This window comes from Oryctolagus cuniculus, chromosome 1, assembly GCF_051225735.1.
Source record: "Oryctolagus cuniculus isolate XC-2025 breed Fujian yellow rabbit chromosome 1, ASM5122573v1, whole genome shotgun sequence".
Lineage (NCBI taxonomy): Eukaryota > Metazoa > Chordata > Mammalia > Lagomorpha > Leporidae > Oryctolagus > Oryctolagus cuniculus.
This window is the reverse complement of record NC_142867.1, coordinates 17,818,667-17,838,447: the sequence shown is the minus strand read 5'-3', so window position 1 is coordinate 17,838,447 and position 19,781 is coordinate 17,818,667. Positions and strand designations below refer to the sequence as shown.

Below are 19,781 nucleotides of genomic sequence, written 5' to 3'. Positions count from 1 at the left end.
AGAGGGCCTGGGAAGCTTTTAAATTTTCAGTCTAACATATGACAGGTGCGCTAACCTAGGTAGGGCCACTGGAGGAACTTAGCACATCCACTGAGAAGAGCCAACAGACGTCTTTCGTGTGGATGTTGGAGCCATCATTTGCAAGTGGTATGGAATTTTCACTGGGTCCCTAGGATAAGCCCCCAGGTTGAGTGGGGCAAGGACTTCCACTTTATACATAAGATTGCAAAGCTACAAGGTGGTGTTAGGGTTCCTGGTGGCAGGTGGCAGAAACCAAACTTTTAAGTGGCTGGGACTAAAAGAGTGACCTGCTGGTTCCTCTGTCTTCCTCCACTCCAGGCTGTGAGGTGTTAAAGGGACAGCAGTTCTCATTTCTCCCACCAGCTGCCTCTTTGCCACAGTGGCTCGAGGAGCAACGGCCACCAGCCATCCCCCTGTTTCATACCCTGTCATTCCCTCGCCAGCCTGGTCTGGCCCTGGGGAACCTTCTTTGGGTGGACTCTAATTAGCAAAGTCTGAGTCAGGCAGGTGCTCCTGGGAATCGCACTGGGGAGGGAGAGTTCATGCCCCAAGGCGTGGAGAATGACACGAAACAGCGGAGTTGGCACGAAATGCATGGTTCTCCTGGAAGAACAGCGCACAGTGAGAGCGCCAGGCCTCTGCAGGCCGCTGTGTGTGTGTGTGTGTGTCTGTCTGTCTGTCTGTCTGTCTCTCTGGAGGAGGTGGGAATGCCAGCCATGGGTACCGTCCAATGTGGAGTGGGGGTGCTGAAAGAACAGGGGTGTGCATTTCTCTCGCAGTTAACGTCTTTCCTCCTGTGCTTCACGCAGATGCCAACAGCACAGAGACGCCCCCGACCGAGAGCTCGCCCCTGCCACGCAGCCGCCCCACGGCCTCCGTACAGCGCCTTGACCCCACGGCCCCGGGGGATGTGCAAGTGCTTCTTACGGGATTAGACCCCGGTACTCGGTACAGGGCCTCCGTTTTCCCGCAAGCGGCAGATGGCACAGAAGGACAGCCGCAGGCCGTCACGTTCAGGACGAGTACGTTGGCTTTTGTTGCCCCGGCGGTGGCCGGAGGTTCCCAGCACCGAGTTCTGTCCTCTCTGATTTGGTTGCTGAGTTGTTAGAGCTTTCTCACTGTTGTCAGCGGCAGTGTTCCGGAAGAGATTTTGGAGAGAACGGATCGACTGAGTTTCTTCTTCCCTCCCTGGCCTGGCACTTCCCTGAAATGGGGACCCTTGTTGGGGTGTAGCAGGTTAAGCCACCATGTGTGATGCTGGCATCCCATATCAGAGCGACAGCTCGAATCTCGGCTGCTCCACTTCTGATCCAGCTCCCTGCAGAAGTGCCTGGGAAGGCAATGAATGGGTGATGGCCCAAGTACCGGGGCCCCTGCTACCCATGTAAGAGATCTGGATGGAGTTCCTGGCTCCTGGCTTTAGCCTGGCCCAGACCTGGCTGTTGCAGCCATTTGGGGAGTGAAACAGTAGATGGGAAGACTTCCCTGTCTTTCTGTCCTGCTCTGTCTCCATCATTCTGCCTTTTAAATAAAGGAATAAATATTAAATATTTAAAAAAATCAGTGAAAAATATTGAGCAGCTGCTTTGTGCTGGCATTGGACACAGCCTCATGTCTGTCTGTCTGTCCCTGCATATCAGCCAATGAGACAAACTGGTATCATATTTTTCTTATAAATAGAACACGATCGATTTTTTTTCCCCCGAGATAAGGAGTTTCCATTTTTGGACTTGCTGTTGGAATTCATACTGATCTTTACCATGCGCATTGCTGCTTGTCTAACTCGAATTTATCAGCACTCCCATTCTACCAGTTGACCAATGTTGGGAGGGCTTTGGTGCTGATGAAGGAGTAAAGGAATGGTTGGTTCCTGCTGGCCTGGGAGCTGTCAGCATGGATGGAGAGTTGACACAGACATCCATGTGACAGTGCATGGTCAGGCCTCGTGAGCTCAGGACTAGACACTGTAGTGTCACAGCTAAACACAGAGGCTCTGTTGTAGAAGACATGAACTGACTTGGGTTGTCTTAATAAATAGAAAGGCTGTCATAGGCCCACAGAACTGAGGGCCAGGGCTGGAGGAGCAAGGACAGAAAACAGACTGGACTTGGGAAACTCTGGAGGGTGGGTCCACGCTGCATCTGGTGGTGCACCTTGGGGGTTCAAAGGCCCAGGAAGGAGAGGGTGACATGGCTGTGCTTTCTGGATGGCTATGCTGGGAGACGGCACTGCAATCCCCCCGGCGTCCATGTGGGTGACAAGCACTGGCTCCCACTGTTCAGAAGGGGCATGGGTGCTGTGTGGGTGACCCGTGGGAAGGGTTGAACTCACGTGGAGGCAGGGTAGGCTTTAGATAAGTGGAGACAGTGGAGAGGGTGAATCAGTTGAGAAAACAACCCACGTGTAAGTGCAGAGAACGGACCTGGGGGCACAGCGGGCAGGGGGAGGTGAGGCTGAAAAGGAAGAGGCTGTGGCTCCCTCTGTAAGGCCCTTCGGGGGAGCTGGTTTACTACTTAAGCCAAAAGAGCGTGTTTTTCTTTGGAATAGGTTTACAAAGGAGGAGGAGTGGGTAGGTGGGTGTTAGGAGGAGTAGCCAGGTGGTGAAATGTGGGTGCCGTGGGGCAGTGAGAACCCCCAGGTAGCAGGAAGTAGCCCAGTAGCCCTGACCCTGGAGGCCCAGGAGGGCTGTGGGGACTCCCTGATGGCTCTGCACGTGGCTGCTCCTGGAGGGGTTGATTTAGTTCCTAGAGAGATGTTCTGAGTGTGCTTTGAGAGTTTCTATCTCTCTCTCTCTCTCTCTCTCTCTCTCTCTCTCTCTCTCTCTCTGTCTCTCTCTCTCTCTGCCTTGCAGAGAGAAGGGGAGGGGTGTGCTTTGGAGCACCTGGTGGGCAGCATTGCTCTCCAGGCTGTGTTACTTGTACAGGGTGAGAAGAGGATGGGTTGGGGGAGGCGAGCAAGTGGCGAGTAACTCACACTGTCGTGTTCCCTCTTGAGGTTAGGATTGCTATCCCTGTTTTATGATGAAACTGAGTTCAAGTGGTTTTCCTGAGGGAGACCTGGCTGTGAAACAGAGCTAGACGTGACTCCTGCAGAAGTCTGTGGTCTTCTTCTTCTTCTTCTTCTTCTTCTTTTTTTTTTTTTAGATGGATTTATTTATTTGAAAGTCAGAGTTGGGCAGAGAGAGAGAGAGAGGTCTTCCATCCGCTGGGTCACTCCCCAGTTGGCTGCAACGGCTGGAGCTTAGCTGCTTCGAAGCCAGGAGCCAGGAGCTTCTTCCGGGTCTCCCACGTGGATGCAGGGGCCCAAGGACTTGGGCCATCTTGTACTGCTTTCCCAGGCCATAGTAGAGAGCTGGATTGGAAGTGGAGCAGCTGGATCTCAAACTGGCACCCATATGGGATGCCGGCGCTTCAGGCCAGGGCATTAACTCACTGCGCTACAGCACTGGCCCCAGTCTGTGATCTTGACCTGATCCTATAGGGAATAGTGTTCATACTTGGATGGATAGGTGCATAAGGGTTTTTCTGGGTCCCCCGAGCTCCTGGAGCAAGGCACGGGTGGAGTGCATGTTACTGTTTGATTAGGAGTCCACCATGAACATAAAAGAATAATGACTGACGGTGCTGGGCTGTTGGCCAGGCGGTTTCCGCACCAACCACGTTCACTTGTGGTTAAATGGTGTGGTGAGGGGAGGAGGGACAATCCCTAGAAGTGATTACAGCTCCTTTCTCTCTCTCCCTCTATCTCTCTGTCTCTCTCTGTCTCTCTCTCTCTCTCTCTGGCTTGGCCTTTCTGGTTATTCTGAACTTCTCCTGTATCTTCACAGATTCTGACCAGGTTTTTGACATTGAAGTTGTAAACATCAGTGCCACAAGCATGACCCTGACCTGGAAAATCAGCCACAATGGGTCACACTCTGCCTACGCCTATGAGGTACAAGTGGCTGGAGAGACCTATTTCTTCAACTTCACCGTCAACGATACTCACGCCGTCATCTCTGGACTCAGCCCGAGCACGTTATACAACATCACAGTGCGACCCTTCCTGGGTGACACCGAGGGCACACCAGGCTTTCTCCAAGTCTACACCCGTGAGTTTGCTCATTGCTCCAGCTGACCTTGCTTGCTGGCGACTTTGCCTCAGGCCCAGATACAGGACAAAGAAGCCCTGATCCTGCCCTCAAGGAAGGCACATGGTGCTCTGAGCCCCTTCAGGAGGTGGGGTGTAGTAACAGTGAGCGCTGGGGGGCCTGAGCTGCGTGCTGAACTTCTTGTGCTTCCCTCGCGCTGTCTCAGTGTCTTGTGATGTGGTTGGCATTAGCTTTATTTTGTGGATGGGGGAGGCCAAGGCGGAGTGAGAGGGAGTATGCAGGTGCCACACCTGCTAAGTGACACAGGAGAGATTCAGCCTCTCAGCTCCAGCCTGTGTTTATAATAGTGACCTTTGTATTGTGATAGAGACCTAGAGTGGATTGATAAAGGGAGACGAAAAAGAACCTCTTATCTCTTGGATGCTAACATTATAAGGGAACACTGGTACAGCCATGTCTAGTCTTCTGTTTGCTTAAAAGTTCTTTAAAGACAGCATGATATGCAGCAGATAAAAGGTTTCTTGTTCCGAAGAAGACCTGATAATGTAAACTAAAGCCGTGATGTTGTATTAGTAGTGTCTGTGTAATGATATCAAAACCAGCAATGCATTTGCATGGTGCCAGGAGCTTACCTATATTGCATGACTTTCATGGTTGGTATTAGGATCTCCCTTCTGTAGATGAGAAAACTGCAGCCCAGCTGAGGGTGGACACTCTGTCTTGGGCCACAGAGCTTGCAAGTGGTAAAGCAGGGATTTGAACCCAGAGCTGCTTCTGGTGCCACAGGAATGCTGTACTCAGGAGTCTGTTGCCTCCCAGCAAACACACCTTAAGCATTCCTACAAACTCTGTTGGGTTGCGACTTTGGGGAGAATAAAATCTCCTTTTTTCATTTTCTTTTCTTAATTTTGAAAAATCTATGTGTTAAGATTAGTTTCAGCTGTGAATAGCACACTCTGCTCCCAGTAAGACAGGAGTTTCTTTTTCATGGAAAAGAGTCTGGCCAGAGTGGGGATGGTAGAGCTGTAGCCTGGATTTAGATGCAAGAAGTGGAAACCATGAGCTGTTGGAAGGCAAGAGGCATTTATCCAGGGAATCGAGGGTTTGCAGGCTCATTGAGAGGGCTGGTATATTAATTTTCTAGCACTGCCATGACCAGTACTACAGACTGTTATCAGAGATAAGGCCAAATTGGTTAGGTTAAAAGAGAGTAGGCAAGCCCCTGTCTCCATGAAATATTTGCCAAGAGACTTTGGTTGCCACTAGACAAGGCAGGAAAATGGACAGAAGGCTGGACATGGAGTGTTCCTCGGGGTGAGAGTTTCCAGGATTTACCCCTGCTCTCACTCCCTCCGGGCTGGCTCGCCAGATATCTTGCCAGAGATGGCTGCTTGGAGGTTCTTGTCTTTGGTCAAGAAGGAATTCAGACGTGAGACAGAGAGTAGTGGTAAGCATGCTAGCCAGGTTTAGTGAAGAGAGTACAGACCAGGTGGGCATCTCAGAAAGGAACCAAGAGCCCAGTCTGCATTCAGTTCAGAGTCTTTATGGATTTGGGTCTGGGCCTTGTGTGGGATGTCTCTGGGTAGAGGGCTTTCTGAGTGTGAGATTCCTAAAATTCTTTCCAGAACCTCATCTTAGCCCCTTGGTGAAGGGCAGATGAGATTCTGCTAAGCTGCTCCCAGGGAGGGGGCTTGGACCTACCCACCCAGGTTACTGGTATGTCAATGCTGGTTTGGTACTACAACCACAGAAAGGACTCACTCAAGCTTATTGAATGCGGGCAATACTTTAGAAGTGAAATTGCTGGCTTGCTGCTAGATCTTCTTTATTCCATTGCACAGAAATTCCTGCTATTCTTTGGCCCCGTGTACACAGAGGCTAATGTCTGCCCGGCCACCTTAACACAAGCAGTGGCTTACACAATAGAAATGTCCTCTGCCATAGTTCTGGAGGCTGGGAGTCACACATCAAGGTAGCAGCAGGTTTGCTTTCTTCTCTGGCCTCTCCCTTGGTGTGTCTTCGTGTGGTCGTCCTCAGCCCGTGTGCTGTCTGTGTCCTCATCCCTTCTCATAAGGACACAGTCAGGCTGGACTGGGGCGCACCCTTAGGATCTCATTTTAAACTAATTACCTTTTGAAAGCCCTTGTCTCCAAATATGGTCCCAGTTCAAGGTACTGGGATTAGGACTTCAAAACAGGCATTTGGAAGGTCACAATTGAAACTATAACAGCTGGGGAGGGAGCAAGCTTTGGGCTCATCCCACAGAAATGACAAAGACTCAGACTGCAGAACTAGATTAAGCTACTATACTGTGTAACCAGAACTCTGTTCTGAGCTGTGCTGCTGGGGCCTGGAAGCTGATCACCAGCACAGTGTTGGTGCACAGTGTTGGTCACACGTTCCAGCGAAGGGAAGGAGGCAGGGCTAACAGTAGAGCTCCATCCTGTAAGGCTATTTCCTAGAAGTCGCATGGTGCTTCTGGTCCTGTTGGAATGGCCACATGACATAGTCACAAGACAGCATCTAGCTGCAGGGGGGCTGGGAAATGCAGTGTTTGTACCCCACAGTCAGGTACACAACTAAAAAGGTACGCGTATATGATGAAGGAAAAGAAGGGGAATGGATTTTGTGGGTCGACGGCAGCTTCTGCTGCACCTCCCTGAAGAGAGGCCCTGGGCGGCTTCACAGCGCATTCAAAGTCAGGCATCCGGGAGCAGCCAAGGTGAGCCCTGGACTGTGGAGCCTCGTCCCCACCCCTGACCATTTCCTGTGGAGGACTTTGTACAACTTAAGCTGCAGGTGTCTACACTAGTGAGGCCAGGTGCTGTCTCCAAGGGCTTTGACAGCTGGGTTTTGAAGGATTCAGGCTGCAGGTGGTGATGTGAAGAGGAGGAGGAGAGAGATCAGATGTCCTACATCTGCATTTCCTCTCGTGTAAATGTTCTGTGACCGTTGGCAGCCCGGTCTTCTGGGGGAAGCGATTCTGAGTCTCCTCAATTCCGTTTTCCCACAGCCCCTGGTCCGGTTTCCGACTTTCGAGTGACGAGTGTCAGCACGAGGGAGGTCAGCTTAGCATGGAGCAGCAATGACTCAGAGTCCTTCAGGCTGCGTGCCACGCAGGATGGAGCCGGCTGGTTCTGGGAGGGAACCACCACCAACCAGAGCATCACCATCAGCGACTTATACCCCGGGACCAGTTACCGCTTTGAAATATTTCCCCAAGGACCAAATGGGACTGAAGGGGCACCCCAGACAGTTTCCTGTACAACTGGTAAGCAAGTGGGCTGGGTTTGTCATCCAACAGGGGTGTTTCTTAAAGGAAGTCTTATAATTTGTAAACGTCTGGTTTTCTAAATACTGTTTTTCTTTATCTAAGGAAGATTTTAAAGATTTTATTATGCCAGTCGTACCTATTCATCCTGTGAAATACAGACAAATAGAAAAATATCACAGGTGAACTAGTCACTAGACTTTGTCACTGATAACTTGCCTCATGGTGTTTTACCACTTAAAATGTATACCTATTGCAATGCAAAACCAGAGTAGGCGCTATTACCTCCTGCATTATATAGAGTAGGAAGTGGGGCCTTCCTTGCTTAAGCAGCTGTCCCAGCATGACTGGTGGTGACCTGGCCTCCAGCTGGCCTCTGAGCCAAGGGTCTGACAAGCTGGGGGGCTGACACGTGGCTTGGCGCAGCTGCAGAGGAGCTCCGTGTCCCTGAGAGGAGGCAGCTCTTGTGCTGCAGCTGGATTCCAGTGAGTACAAGGCAAGAAGGACTGGCCTAAGGCCCTGGGCTCATAGGGTTAGCTGTCTCGTACTGAATCGCTGTCATCATGATTGGGAAAAAATCAGGTTGAGAGCATTAAAGTCAGCTTTGAAAAAGCGAAAACAAATACCACATGATCCAGCAGTTGCACTTCTCGGTGTGTATTCAAAATAAGTAAAAGCAGGACTTGAACCAGTGTTGGGTGCAGCATTATTCACAGAAGCCAAAAGGTAGAACAGCCAAGGGTCCATTGACAGATTACCAGATAGAGAAAATGTGGTTTATCCATACAATAGAATATTATTCAGCCAGACAAAGGGACGAAATCCTCACGTGTGCTAAAATGAAAGCCAGACAGAGAAGGACAAATATTGTCTGATTCCACTGATGTGAGTTACCCAGAATAGTCAGGTTCACGGAGACAAAAAGTAGGCTGGGGAGGAAGCAAGGCAGAGTTACTGTTTGATGGCACAGGGTTTGTGTTGGTGGTGATGAGAATGTTTTGGGTATAGAAGGTGGTCTTGTTTATACAGTACTCTGAATGTATAGAATGGCACTAAATCATACACCGACCAGTGGGCAAAATGGTGACTCTTTTGTGCATTTTATTTTATTGTCATTTTTTAAAAAAATTATTTATTTACTTGAAAGAATTATATAAAGAGAAGGGAGATTGAAAGAGATAAAGATCTTCCATCTGCTGGTTCACTCTCCAGTTGACTGCAACAGCTAGGGCTGGCCTGGGCTGAAGGAGATTAATCTGGGCCTTCCACATGCGTACAGGGAGGGCCATCCTCCGCTGCTTTCCCAGGCACATTAGCAGGGAGCTGGATTGTGTGTCTCCTGCCCTTGCTGTCCGACCTCAGATGCTTCTGCTGCATCAGGGTCACCTCTGCATTTCACTTTTCCTCTCCCGTTTGCCAGGCTGTGTCACAGGAGGGTGTTATTTTTTTAGTGAGTGGCTAAGAAATACATCAAACTCTCTGCAGAGTGTGCCTGTCCTCAGAGTGTAGTTTGCTGAATTTTCACACACTGAACCCACCCGGTTTCCAGCACTGAAACTGAAGATGTTACACTGCAAGAGACCCCGGAGAGGGAAGCAGAAGTCCCAGAGAACTAGTAAGAAAGCTCTCCATGTGGCTGTGCGGAGGAAGAACCAGAGTTCTAGAAAGAGCTGCGTGTGTGTATTTCTCTCTGCTCTCATGTTGAGAGCCTGTCCTTGCTGAACTCATTTGAGAGCTAGATGGCAAAAGAGCAAGGTCTCTGGACAGATCCTTAGAGGTGCAGCTGAACATCACGGTGGTCATTAACAGGGCCCCTCTCTGCTTCCTGTCCCCTGACCAGTGCACAGTGCTGTCACTGACATCCGTGTGGTGGCCGTCAGCACCACTGAGATGCAGTTGGAATGGCAGAACACAGACAACGCCTCTGATTACGTCTACCACTTGGTCGTACAGTCTGAGTACGGCTCTAACGAAACCAGCAGTCCTCGCAAAGCCATCACTCTCAGTGGGCTGCTCCCTGGCACCTTGTACAACATCACTGTCTCTCCCGAAGTGGGCCATGTGCAGGGGTCCTCCAGCTCCATCTCCCAGTACACACGTAAGTCTCTCTGCCTTAGTTGGAAGCCTCAGTCTTAGCAGAGGTGCTGCTGTCCTCGTGGAAGGCTGGTTGGCAGCCGTGTGAACTTGAAGTTGTCTTTAGAAGCAGAAAGTGATTCCATGGGAATGGAGAGCATGACTTCCCTTTCCTGGGAATGCACGCTAGAAGGGAGTCGCCTTGTTGTGTTGGCATCGGGAGATCCTGCGTGGGGGAGCAGCTTTGTCTGCCATAGTGAGGGGGTTCAGCATTTAAACTAAACACACGGTCAAGATGTTAACTTAGAATATGTGTTTAATAGCTGGGTGTTTTTCTTTCATTGGTCAGATTGAAAGAACACATTGGAAATTTTATCTTAAGAGCATGTTTCAGATAAGCTTGAGATGTTACAAGAAGCCTGAAAATTTTCATTCTTTTAAGATCTAATCTTATATTTATTTTGGAGCATCTTTTTGGGAATGCTTCCATCATTTGGACCAGTAAAGAGTAACTGTATTCATTCTTTGCAGAAGATACCAGGCTGTTTTTAGATATGGTAAATAAGATAATCCTGGAATTTGAAGTCACTCGTGCTGTTACTTAACATTCGGTTTTGTCTTAAACCAAGGGCCCAGCAACGTGTCCCGCATTGAAATAAGCACCAGCACCACGGCGGCGGCCTTAGGTTGGTGGAACGCCGATAACGCCTCCTCTGCCTACTTCTACCGCCTTATTATCGAGAAGGTTGGGAACGCCAGCGACACAACCCAGATAGTCACGGCCGTTGGAGTCACCAACGCCACCGTCACCGAGTTAACCCCTGGCTCGTCTTACACGGTCGAGATCTTTACCCGGGTGGGGGATCTGCTCGAGTCATCCACACCCGGCTTGGAGTCGTTCTGTACAGGTGGGTGGCCCCGGTGCCTCCTGGACACTGCCTTGGTGGTGCTGCCCTGTGGCGAGGTCCCCTCAGGGTGCAGCTGCTCAGTTTCTTGTGCAGTATAGACGCTGAGCTCTCGGAAGCATCCTGTGAGCTTATTAGTGCTGTCTTGATGCTTTTATCATTTCTTCATTCAACAGATATTTAGGGGCCATTTATTGTATGTGAGACAGACGAGTCCTTGCCTTCCTGGAACTTCTTTTTCTTTTTAATTTTAAATTTTATCTGAGAGGCATAAAGAGAGAGAGAGAGAGAGAGAGACAGAAAGCACTCCTATCCACTGGTTTACTCCCCCGGTGCTTGCAGTGGCCAGGGCTGTGCCAGGCTGAAGCCTGGAGCCTGGGGCTGATCCAGGGCTCCCACCTGGGTGACAGAGCCCCATCCGGTTGAGCCATGGCTTGCTGCCCCCCAGGGTGTGCAGTCACAGGAAGCTGGAGTCAGGACCTGGAGCTGGGAACTGAGCCAAGGTGCTCGGATGCGGGATGTGGGTGTCTTAACCAGGAGGCTAAATGCCTGCTTCCTGGTACCCCAGAAAGATAAGAACCTGATACGTTTACCATTCGTTAATTAACCAGCGTGCTGGGCGTGCGTGCCCTGGACTTGGATTTGGACTTTGCCACTCCCCAGCCCTGTCACCTGCAGCATATTACTTAAGCTCTCTGAGCCTCGATGGGTTCACCTGTGTTGCTGTGGATTCATTCTTTTATTTATTTATTTATTTTTGGACAGGCAGAGTGGACAGTGAGAGAGAGAGACAGACAGAGAGAAAGGTCTTCCTTTTGCCGTTGGTTCACCCTCCAATGGCCGCTGCGGCCGGCACACCGTGCTGATCCAAAGGCAGGAGCCAGGTGCTTCTCCTGGTCTCCCATGGGGTGCAGGGCCCAAGGACTTGGGCCATCCTCCACTGCCCCACTGCCCTCCCGGGCCATAGCAGAGAGCTGGCCTGGAAGAGGGGCAACCGGGACAGAATCCGGCGCCCCGACTGGGACTAGAACCCGGTGTGCCGGCGGAGGATTAGCCTAGTGAGCTGTGGCGCCGGCCGCTGTGGATTCATTCTGAGAGGTGGAGCATGGTGGGGGCAAGAGGCGCGGAGTCACCACACAGACCCCGGGAGTCAGGTGAAAGCGGGCCAGAGGCAAGCAGCCTGCAGACTCGTTTATTTCAGTTGGTACAGCAGCTTAAATAGCCAAGGCAGCCAATCTGGTCAAGGGGTGGTTTATGCCCTAACTAATCACAGCCTATTGCCAGGCAGTATCCAAAGTCATCCAGTCACAGCCTGTTGCCAGGCAGGCTCCATTGCCATGTGGTTTCCAAAGCTGTCTAATCATAGCCTGTTGCCAGGCAGGCTCTGTTGCCAGGTGGTTTCGAAGCCATTCCTGAGTAACTGACGCTCACTTGCCAGCGGCCATCTTGACATGGCCTTCTCATTCCACCACACACCTGCAGAATGGGCTGGCATGAGCCTCGTCAGTCCTGGGGGCTCGTCAGCAGGGCCCCAGATGAGGTGATGCAGGTGAGGAGTTGGCAGTCACTCACAGCATGGTGCCTTTCCTGGAGCCCCATTCTCTCTGGGGTTCCTGTTTGGTGACCATGTCTCCCCGTCATGGATGGGCCAGAGTCCTACTGTTCCCCATGTCTGAGGGTCTGTGGAGGCAAACATTCTGGGTGGGGTGGGGGTCTCACACTGTGCTGTGCTGTGCTTGCTTTGCAGATCCTGCGCCGGTGGCTACCATCCACTGTGACGTGGTCCCCAAGGAGCCGGCCCTGGTTCTGCAGTGGGCCTGCCCCTCTGGCGCCAATGCGGGCTTTGAGCTGGGGCTCAGCAGTGGAGCCTGGGACAGCGTGATGCACCTGGACGGTTGCTCCCCCGAGAATGGCACCGAGTACAGGAAGGAAGTCATGTCTTTGAATTTTTCTACCTCGTACAACATCAGTGTCGCCACCTTGTCCTGTGGAAAGATGGCACCCCCCACCCACAACACCTGCACCACTGGCATCACGGGTGAGCTGCTTGGCAGGAGGCTGCCCACCCAGCGGGTCTGCAAATGGGGCCCAGCAGTCTGCTTTGGTTTTTTTACTGAAATTCTGATAGGTTCCTTTGCTTTTGACAATAACCAATACCGCATTTTTATCTAAGTAGAGAGTTTCCTTACTGCATTAAAAAGTCATTTTTTTAACCACTGAGTAGGAAGGAATACTTAGTTCTTTTTCCCTCTTCTTAAAGATTTATTTATTTTACTTGAAAGAGTTACAGAGAGGCAGAGGCAGAGAGCGAGAGAGAGAGAGGTTTCCCATCTGCTGGTTAACTCCCTAAATGGCTACAGTGGCTGGAGCTGGGCCAATCCGAAGCCAGGAGCCAGGAGCTTCTTCCAGGTCTCCCATGCTGGTGCAGGGACCCAAGCATTGGGCCATCTTCCGCTGCTTTTCTAGGCCATAGCAGAGAGCTGGATCGGAAGTGGAGCAGCCAAGACTTGAACCAGTGTCCATATGGAATGCTGGCACTGCAGGCTGCGGCTTTACCCACTCTGCCACAGTGCCGGCCCCTAAAAAGTCATTTTCTGATAGAAATGTTCAAGTCTACACGAGAGTAGATGATAGTTCAGGAGACCCACGTGCCCACTGTCACCCAGTTGAGTGCTGTCAGCACTCGGCCAGTCTTGTTTTTTTATATAACCCCTCCTCCTTTCTCCGTGTTACCTACTGTACCGAGACCAGTCCCGATCATTGTGTAACTTTATTTGTGAATGTTTCAGGATGTATTGCTTCAACAGTCTTCTTTTAAAAGATAGATTTATTTGAGAAGTAGAGAGAGAGAGAGAGAGAGAGGGAAGGGAGGGAGCGCCCCTCTCTGTGGATTGACTCCTCAAGTGCCCACAGAGATCCACCAGGGGAAGGCCAGGAGCTGGGAGCTCAAACCAGACCTCTCCCTGCCCTGGTCTGCACGGGCAGGAAGCTGGAGTCCGGAGCCGGGGCAGGTGTTGAACTCAGGGCCTCTGGAACGGGATGCGGCATCTTGACAGGTTGGCCAGTGCCTTCTGTGGAGGGCTCCTTTTTCTCTTTCTTTCAGTCTTGGTTACATTGATACCACGATCCCCCTGGTAGCTTCCACAGGTCTTTGCTGTGATCAGATACTCAGTCGAGACTCATGCTTCCCTGGCTGCCGTGGTTGCAAGCCCCTGAGCTGTCTGGGGAGACCGGGAGTCGCTCGCCACACGGGGCATCCTCCTGGTTCATCTTTTCACAGCCTGCCTTTCTTGTGCTTAGGAAAAGTCTCCTGGTTCTTCGCTTTATTTGATCTGCCCTTCACTTCCATGTTTCTGCCAGAGTTAACGTCTTAGACCAGCCTGGTGGCGATCTGTCTGCCTTGGTGCCTTCTGACTCTGTGTGTTTTCTTTAGGATATCCGAGTGTTTCTGACAGTTTCTAAAGAATCAGTGGTTGTTAGAGTAGGAAAAAAAGGCCCCGTCAGGGACCTGACTTGGAAAGCAGCCGAGGGGTTCAGTGTACAGAGCCTTGACTTAGACGGCTGACCTGGGTTTGAGTCCAGGGTTCACCAGCTGTGTGATCTCAGGAAAGCTACTCCACCTTCTCTGAGCCCTGTTTTCCTTAGCTGCCAAAACAGGAAATGACACCCACCTGCCAGGACAAATGAGAGACGCTTAGGTGTGGGCTTCCCCCGTGTCCGGGGAGAGTGTTGGTCAGTTTCTCTGCTTCAGCGCCGGCACCTGCAGTGGTGGAGAAAGCGCATTCTCTCCCGGTCTTGTCTTTGATTCCACCCCCTTGGGCATCTGTTGCATCTTTGTTCTCAGCCGCCCAACAGATCCTTGCGCCGCTCCGTGTGGCGGGCAGAGCTCTGCGTGTAGATCCCCCACTGCAGCCTCCCTCTCCGTCTGCTGCTCCGCCCCAGTTCTCGGCCTCGGCGCCCTGGCCCTTCGTAAGTGGGAAGGACCGAGAGGAGATGGGAAAGGCAGCTTATCTTCAGCAAACAGGATGCTGGCTTTTTTTTTTTTTTTAATTTAAAGATTTATTTATTTATTTGAAAGTCAGAGTTAGAAAGAGAGGAGAGAGGGAGAGATCATCCATCCACTAGTTCATTTCCCAGGTGGCCACAGTAGCCCCAGGCCAAAACCAGGAGCCGGGAGCTTCATCCAGGTCTCCCACGTAGGTGGCAGGGTCCCAAGCACTTCCATTGCTTTTCCTAGGCCATTAGCAGGGAGCTGGATGTGAAGTGGAGCAGCCAGAACAGGAACCAGTGGCCATAGGGGACGCTGGCAGTGCAGGCAGTGGCATTACCTGCTATGTCGCAGTGCCGGCCACACTGCTGGCTTTTCATTCTATTGCTTATTTTCTCTGCCATGCAGAGGTGTTTTAGTTTGGTACCATCCTCTTGTACACTCTTGCTCTTGGTGCTGGGCTTTCAGTGTCAAATGCAAGAACACATTGTCAAGATCAGGATCAAGAAGCACTTCTATGTTTTCTCTTAGGAATTTTATAGTTTCAGGTCTTATGCTTCTGTCTCGAATCCATTTAGAATCTATGTTTGAATGGTTTAAGACAGAGGTCCAGTTTCATTCTTTGGCATATGGATGCAGTTTTTTCCAGCACCATTTGTTGAGAGACTGTCCTTTCTCCATGGCCTTATATGCATGGGTTTAATTCTGAGTTCTCTGTTCTCTCTCATGGGTCTGGGTGTATTTCTGTACCATGTTGTTTTAATTACTGTAGCTTTATAATATAATTTGAAATCAGAAAGTGTGAGTCTTCTTGCTTTATTCTTTCTTTTTTTAAACTTTTATTTAATAAATATAAATTTCCAAAGTACAGCTTATGGATTACAATGGCTTTTTCCTCCCCATAATTTCCCTCCCACTCACAACCCTCCCATCTCCCGCTCCCTCTCCCATTCCATTCGCATCAAGGTTCATTTTCAATTATCTTTCTATACAGAAGATCAATTTAGTATATATTAAGTAAAGATTTCAACAGTTTGCTTTATTCTTTCTCTAGGTCACTTAGTGGCCATTCTAGGTCTTTTATGGTTCCATTTGAATTTGAGGATTGTTTCTTCAGGCTCTGTCGGAAATGCTCTTGGGGTTTTGAGGGGATAGTGTTGACTTTGTAGATCACTTTGAACAGTATGGACATTTTAAAAAGGCTGAATCTTCCAATCCATGAACATGGAATGTCTTTCCATTTGTTTGTGTCTTCTTTAATTTCTTTCATCCGTGTTTTATAGCTTTCAGTGTACAAGTTTTCCACCTCTCAGTCTGTTTTCTGTTGCTGATAACACAAAACCACAGACTGGATAAATCTTCAGGAATAGAGGTTTGTTTTGGCTTATGGTTCTGGAGGGCCAAGGTTGAGGGGCCACATCTGGCAGTGGCCAAGCCCTGAGGTGGTACAGGGTATCACATGGAGAGGCACAGATACGACTCTGGTCCCCCCCCCCCCTTTATAAAAGCACCAGGACTCACTCATGGGGGCTGCGCCCCAATGGCCTCATCTAATTCAGCTTCCCTCCCAAAAGTCCTCCTCCAAATATTACAGTGAAGTCCCCCACCCCAGTACCTTACAACAGGGATTAAACGCGAGCACGAGTTTAGGAGGGAACAAATCATCCTCAAACCATAGCGTGATGCTGTTCTAACAATGCTTCAGTAAGTGTGGTTAAAAAGTAATGGAAGTCAAAGGCACGTCTTGTTCCAAACAGCAACAGCAGAGCCCAGCGAGGCTGCTGGGAGCCTGCCCTTGGGATGTGGCTGTTTGCACTGCAGGGATCAGTGTGAGCCATGCACCCGTCTCCACTCGCCTCCTCCCCTTGTCTGCCCCGGCCTCTGCCTTTGCTCTGCAACAGCCCAGCGTGCAGCTTCCAGGGTGGGGGCAGAGCTCCAGGAGGGCCTGACGTGCATCTCCATTGTGATGATTCTCTGATGATTATGCTCCTTCTTTGGTTTTAAATGTTGGGTGATCGTGTTTTGTTGTGTTTTATTTCAGATCCCCCTCCTCCGGACGGCTCTCCCAATATTACATCCGTCAGTCACAATTCGGTGAAGGTCAAGTTCAGTGGGTTTGAAGCCAGCCACGGACCCATCAAGGCCTACGCCGTCATTCTCACCACGGGGGACGGTAAGGAGGGGCCCTGTGGGGACACAGCTGGGGGATCAGGCCTGTGCCCGCTGAGCGCTGGGGCCGTTAAGGATTAAGGACACGGCTCTCTGTACTCAGCCACCCACGTGCCGGTGCTCAGGCCGGGAGGGGAGCCGTGCGCCGCTCTGATGATCTGGATCAGGGCTCCACACGCAACTAGCAGACATCTGAAGCTTTGCAGGCCCAGCAGGCCGTGCCGCAGGGACTCAGCTCTGCTGTTGCTGCCTGGGAGCGGTCACAGAAGATACTCCAAGAGTGAGTGTGGCCGCTCCCGCGAACTGTTGCTTAGCAAGCAGGTGGTGGCTGGGTCCTGCCTGTGGCTAAGACTCTCCTACCTCACACCTAGGTTTGCTGTCTCTGTTACGACTCAGGGTCTCTCAGGTGGCAGAATATCAGTGCTAATCGACGTGGTGTCCCTGTCTGTCTTATCCCTCGCTCTCCCACTCAGACACACACATGTCATCCTTAGAGGATGGTTTCTTTCTCTCTTTTTCTTTTTAAGATTTATTTTTTATTTAGAGGTAGAGTTACAGAGAGAGAGAGAGAGAGAGAGAGGGAGAGAGGTCTTCCATCCTCTGGTTCACTCCCCAGATGGCTGCAATGGCCGGAGCTGGGCCGATCTGAAGCCAGGAGCCAGGAGCTTCTTCTGGGTCTCCCATGTGGGTGCAGGGGCCCAAGGATTTGGGCCATCTTCCACTGCTTTCCCAGGCCTTAGCAGAGAGCTGGATCAGAAGTGGAGCAGTTGGGACTCAAACCCATATGGGATGCAGCACCAAAGCGGGAGGCTTAACCTACTATACTACAGGCCGGCCCCAAATGGTTTTCTCTTAAAACAGAACACGGTTTGCATTTGCTGGCAGGAGCTTGCACAGAGCGTCCCTTGAGCCTGAGAGTGGAGCAGGCGGGCTCCAGGCTGCTTTTCCATCCAGTGCTGTTGGATCCAGGATGAGTTGAAGGCGCTCTGAGAGCTGCGTTGTCAGTGCCGTGCACAGGCCTGGAAGGAAAAGAGCGGGTTGTGTGGTTTTCAGTGGTTCCTCAAACTACACATGGGCATCACGGGGCCACCTCTGCCCATGTGCCCCCCTGTGGTGCCATCCTCAGCTCCTTGAGGAAGATGAAGGAAGAGACCACAGGTGTTCCCGGGACTGCTGGGGACCCTGCAGGGTAGGGGTTGTCATCGGGCTGCTGAGGGTGCAGAGTGACATTGGGGTCTTCCTCTCCCTCTCTTCTTCTTTTGTAATATTTATTTCTTCATTTGAGAGAGAGAGATCAAGAGAGGGAAAGAGAGAGAATGCATATCTTTCTTATGTCTGCTGGTACACTCCCCGAATGCCCACAACAGCTCTGGCTAGGGCCTCATGCACGCAGGAACCCAGTCACTTGGGCCACCGCGCTGCCTCCCAGAGTCTGCATTGGGAGGAAGCTGGAACCTGCCGCGAGCTGGGTGTTGAACCCGGCACTGCAGTGTGGGACAGGAGTGTCCTAACCGCTGTCTTGCACACCAGGCCAAAGCCCGGCCCTCTGTGTATGTTTTTCTTTTGGATCTGTTCAAGCTCTTGGTCATTTTGCTGGGATGGTTTTCAACAAATTCCAGGTCCAGACCTTTGCTGAATGAGGAGGGAGGCAGCGTTGCATGGCGGCCTGCCCAGGCGGTCTGGGTTAGAGATCCAGTCCACCATGTGGGCCTCGTGACCTTGGGCCAGGTCCTGTTTATCTTCCTGTGCCTTCCTGCTCTTGTCTGCAACATGGGGACGGTTGGCTGAAGTGATGAGTCAGCTGGCATGAGTCAGCGGAAGTGGAGCATTTAGAATTCGGCCTGGGCCGGCGCCGCGGCTCACTAGGCTAATCCTCCGCCTAGCGGTGCCGGCACACCGGGTTCTAGTCCCGGTCGGGGCGCCGGATTCTGTCCCGGTTGCCCCTCTTCCAGGCCAGCTCTCTGCTGTGGCCCGGGAGTGCAGTGGAGGATGGCCCAAGTGCTTGGGCCCTGCACCCCATGGGAGACCAGGAGAAGCACCTGGCTCCTGGCTCCTGCCATCGGATCAGCGCGGTGCGCCGGCCGCAGCGCGGCGGCCATTGGAGGGTGAACCAACGGCAAAGGAAGACCTTTCTCTCTGTCTCTCTCTCTCACTGTCCACTCTGCCTGTCAAAAAAAAAAAAAAAAAAAAAAAAAAAAAAAAAAAGAATTCGGCCTGAGCAGAGCCTGGCCCCGAGGTCCCTGAGAGCTGGTGGCTGGTGGCGTCGTTGCCCGGCAACAACATTCTGGTTTAGAGGCGTCGGAGGTGGAATCTCTTTCTTACGATATCTCTTCTGTGTGCTGTTCTTAGCTGGCCCGCCTTCTGCAGACGTGCTGAAATACACGTACGAAGACTTCAGTAAGGGGGCCTCGGATACGTACGTGACCTACCTCATAAGGACGGAAGAAAGGGGACGTTCTCAGGGCTTGTCCGAAGTCTTGAAATACGAAATTGACGTTGGGAATGAATCCACCACCCTGGGCTATTACAATGGGAAGCTGCAACCCCTGGGCTCCTACAGGTAGTGCCGTCTGGATCGGGCAGCCGCTGGGGGAGGGGAGGAAGGGGACTGTGCCCCATGAGTGCAGGGCGCCGTGTGCCCCTGGCTGCGGACACGTCCCAGTAGCCTCTCCGTGCCGTCTCTTGTCCTGCAGGGCTTGTGTGGCCGGCTTCACCAATATCACCTTCAACTCTCAAAAGTACGGACTCATTGACGGGGCTGAGAGCTACGTGTCCTTCAGCCGCTACTCGGATGCCGTGTTCTTGCCCCAGGATCCAGGTAGGGAAGAAACAATAGCCTTTGGGCTTTGGCCTCAAGTGTCCACAGAAGGCTGGGTAACTGGGTGGCTCCCCGGGACCCCCGAGCAGTGCCCCGCCCTCCCTTCTCTCTCTCAGAAGTTGCTCAGCTCCGCTTCCTCCTCCGAGGACCCCGACAGCCCTGGACCCCAGCTGTCCCCTCCCTGAGTCCCAGTCTGCAGAGATTCGTTCCTTTGTCTCGTTGTGGTCAGTGGTGGCCGGTGTGACTTTGAGTGCTTAGAATCCTTGAGAAAGAGCCCCAGAGCTTGTCTCGTACAGCCCACCTTTTAGAAATAAGGTGTTAGGGCCCAGAGATGGGAAGGGACTTCCCCAGAGTTACACAGAGGTGTAGGGGCAGGCCTGAAATTCTGGTCCCTGGCTCCTTCTCCGGTGCTCCCGGTGTTTATCACAGAGCTTCGGGAACCCAAA

At 51.6% G+C, this 19,781-nt stretch overlaps 1 protein-coding gene across 1 annotated transcript in view; it reads left to right on the top strand.

The window, feature by feature from the left end:
* The window catches only part of PTPRJ (protein tyrosine phosphatase receptor type J), a 172,193-nt gene that overhangs the window by 129,620 nt on the left and 22,792 nt on the right, over positions 1-19,781 (top strand). Inside the window, exons 6-14 of the mRNA XM_017348393.4 lie at positions 831-1,043; positions 3,848-4,111; positions 7,125-7,382; positions 9,223-9,480; positions 10,085-10,363; positions 12,108-12,398; positions 16,390-16,521; positions 18,867-19,077; positions 19,211-19,335. Coding sequence (XP_017203882.4) covers positions 831-1,043; positions 3,848-4,111; positions 7,125-7,382; positions 9,223-9,480; positions 10,085-10,363; positions 12,108-12,398; positions 16,390-16,521; positions 18,867-19,077; positions 19,211-19,335 — 2,031 coding nt within the window. The remainder of the gene's footprint in view (positions 1-830; positions 1,044-3,847; positions 4,112-7,124; positions 7,383-9,222; positions 9,481-10,084; positions 10,364-12,107; positions 12,399-16,389; positions 16,522-18,866; positions 19,078-19,210; positions 19,336-19,781) is intronic.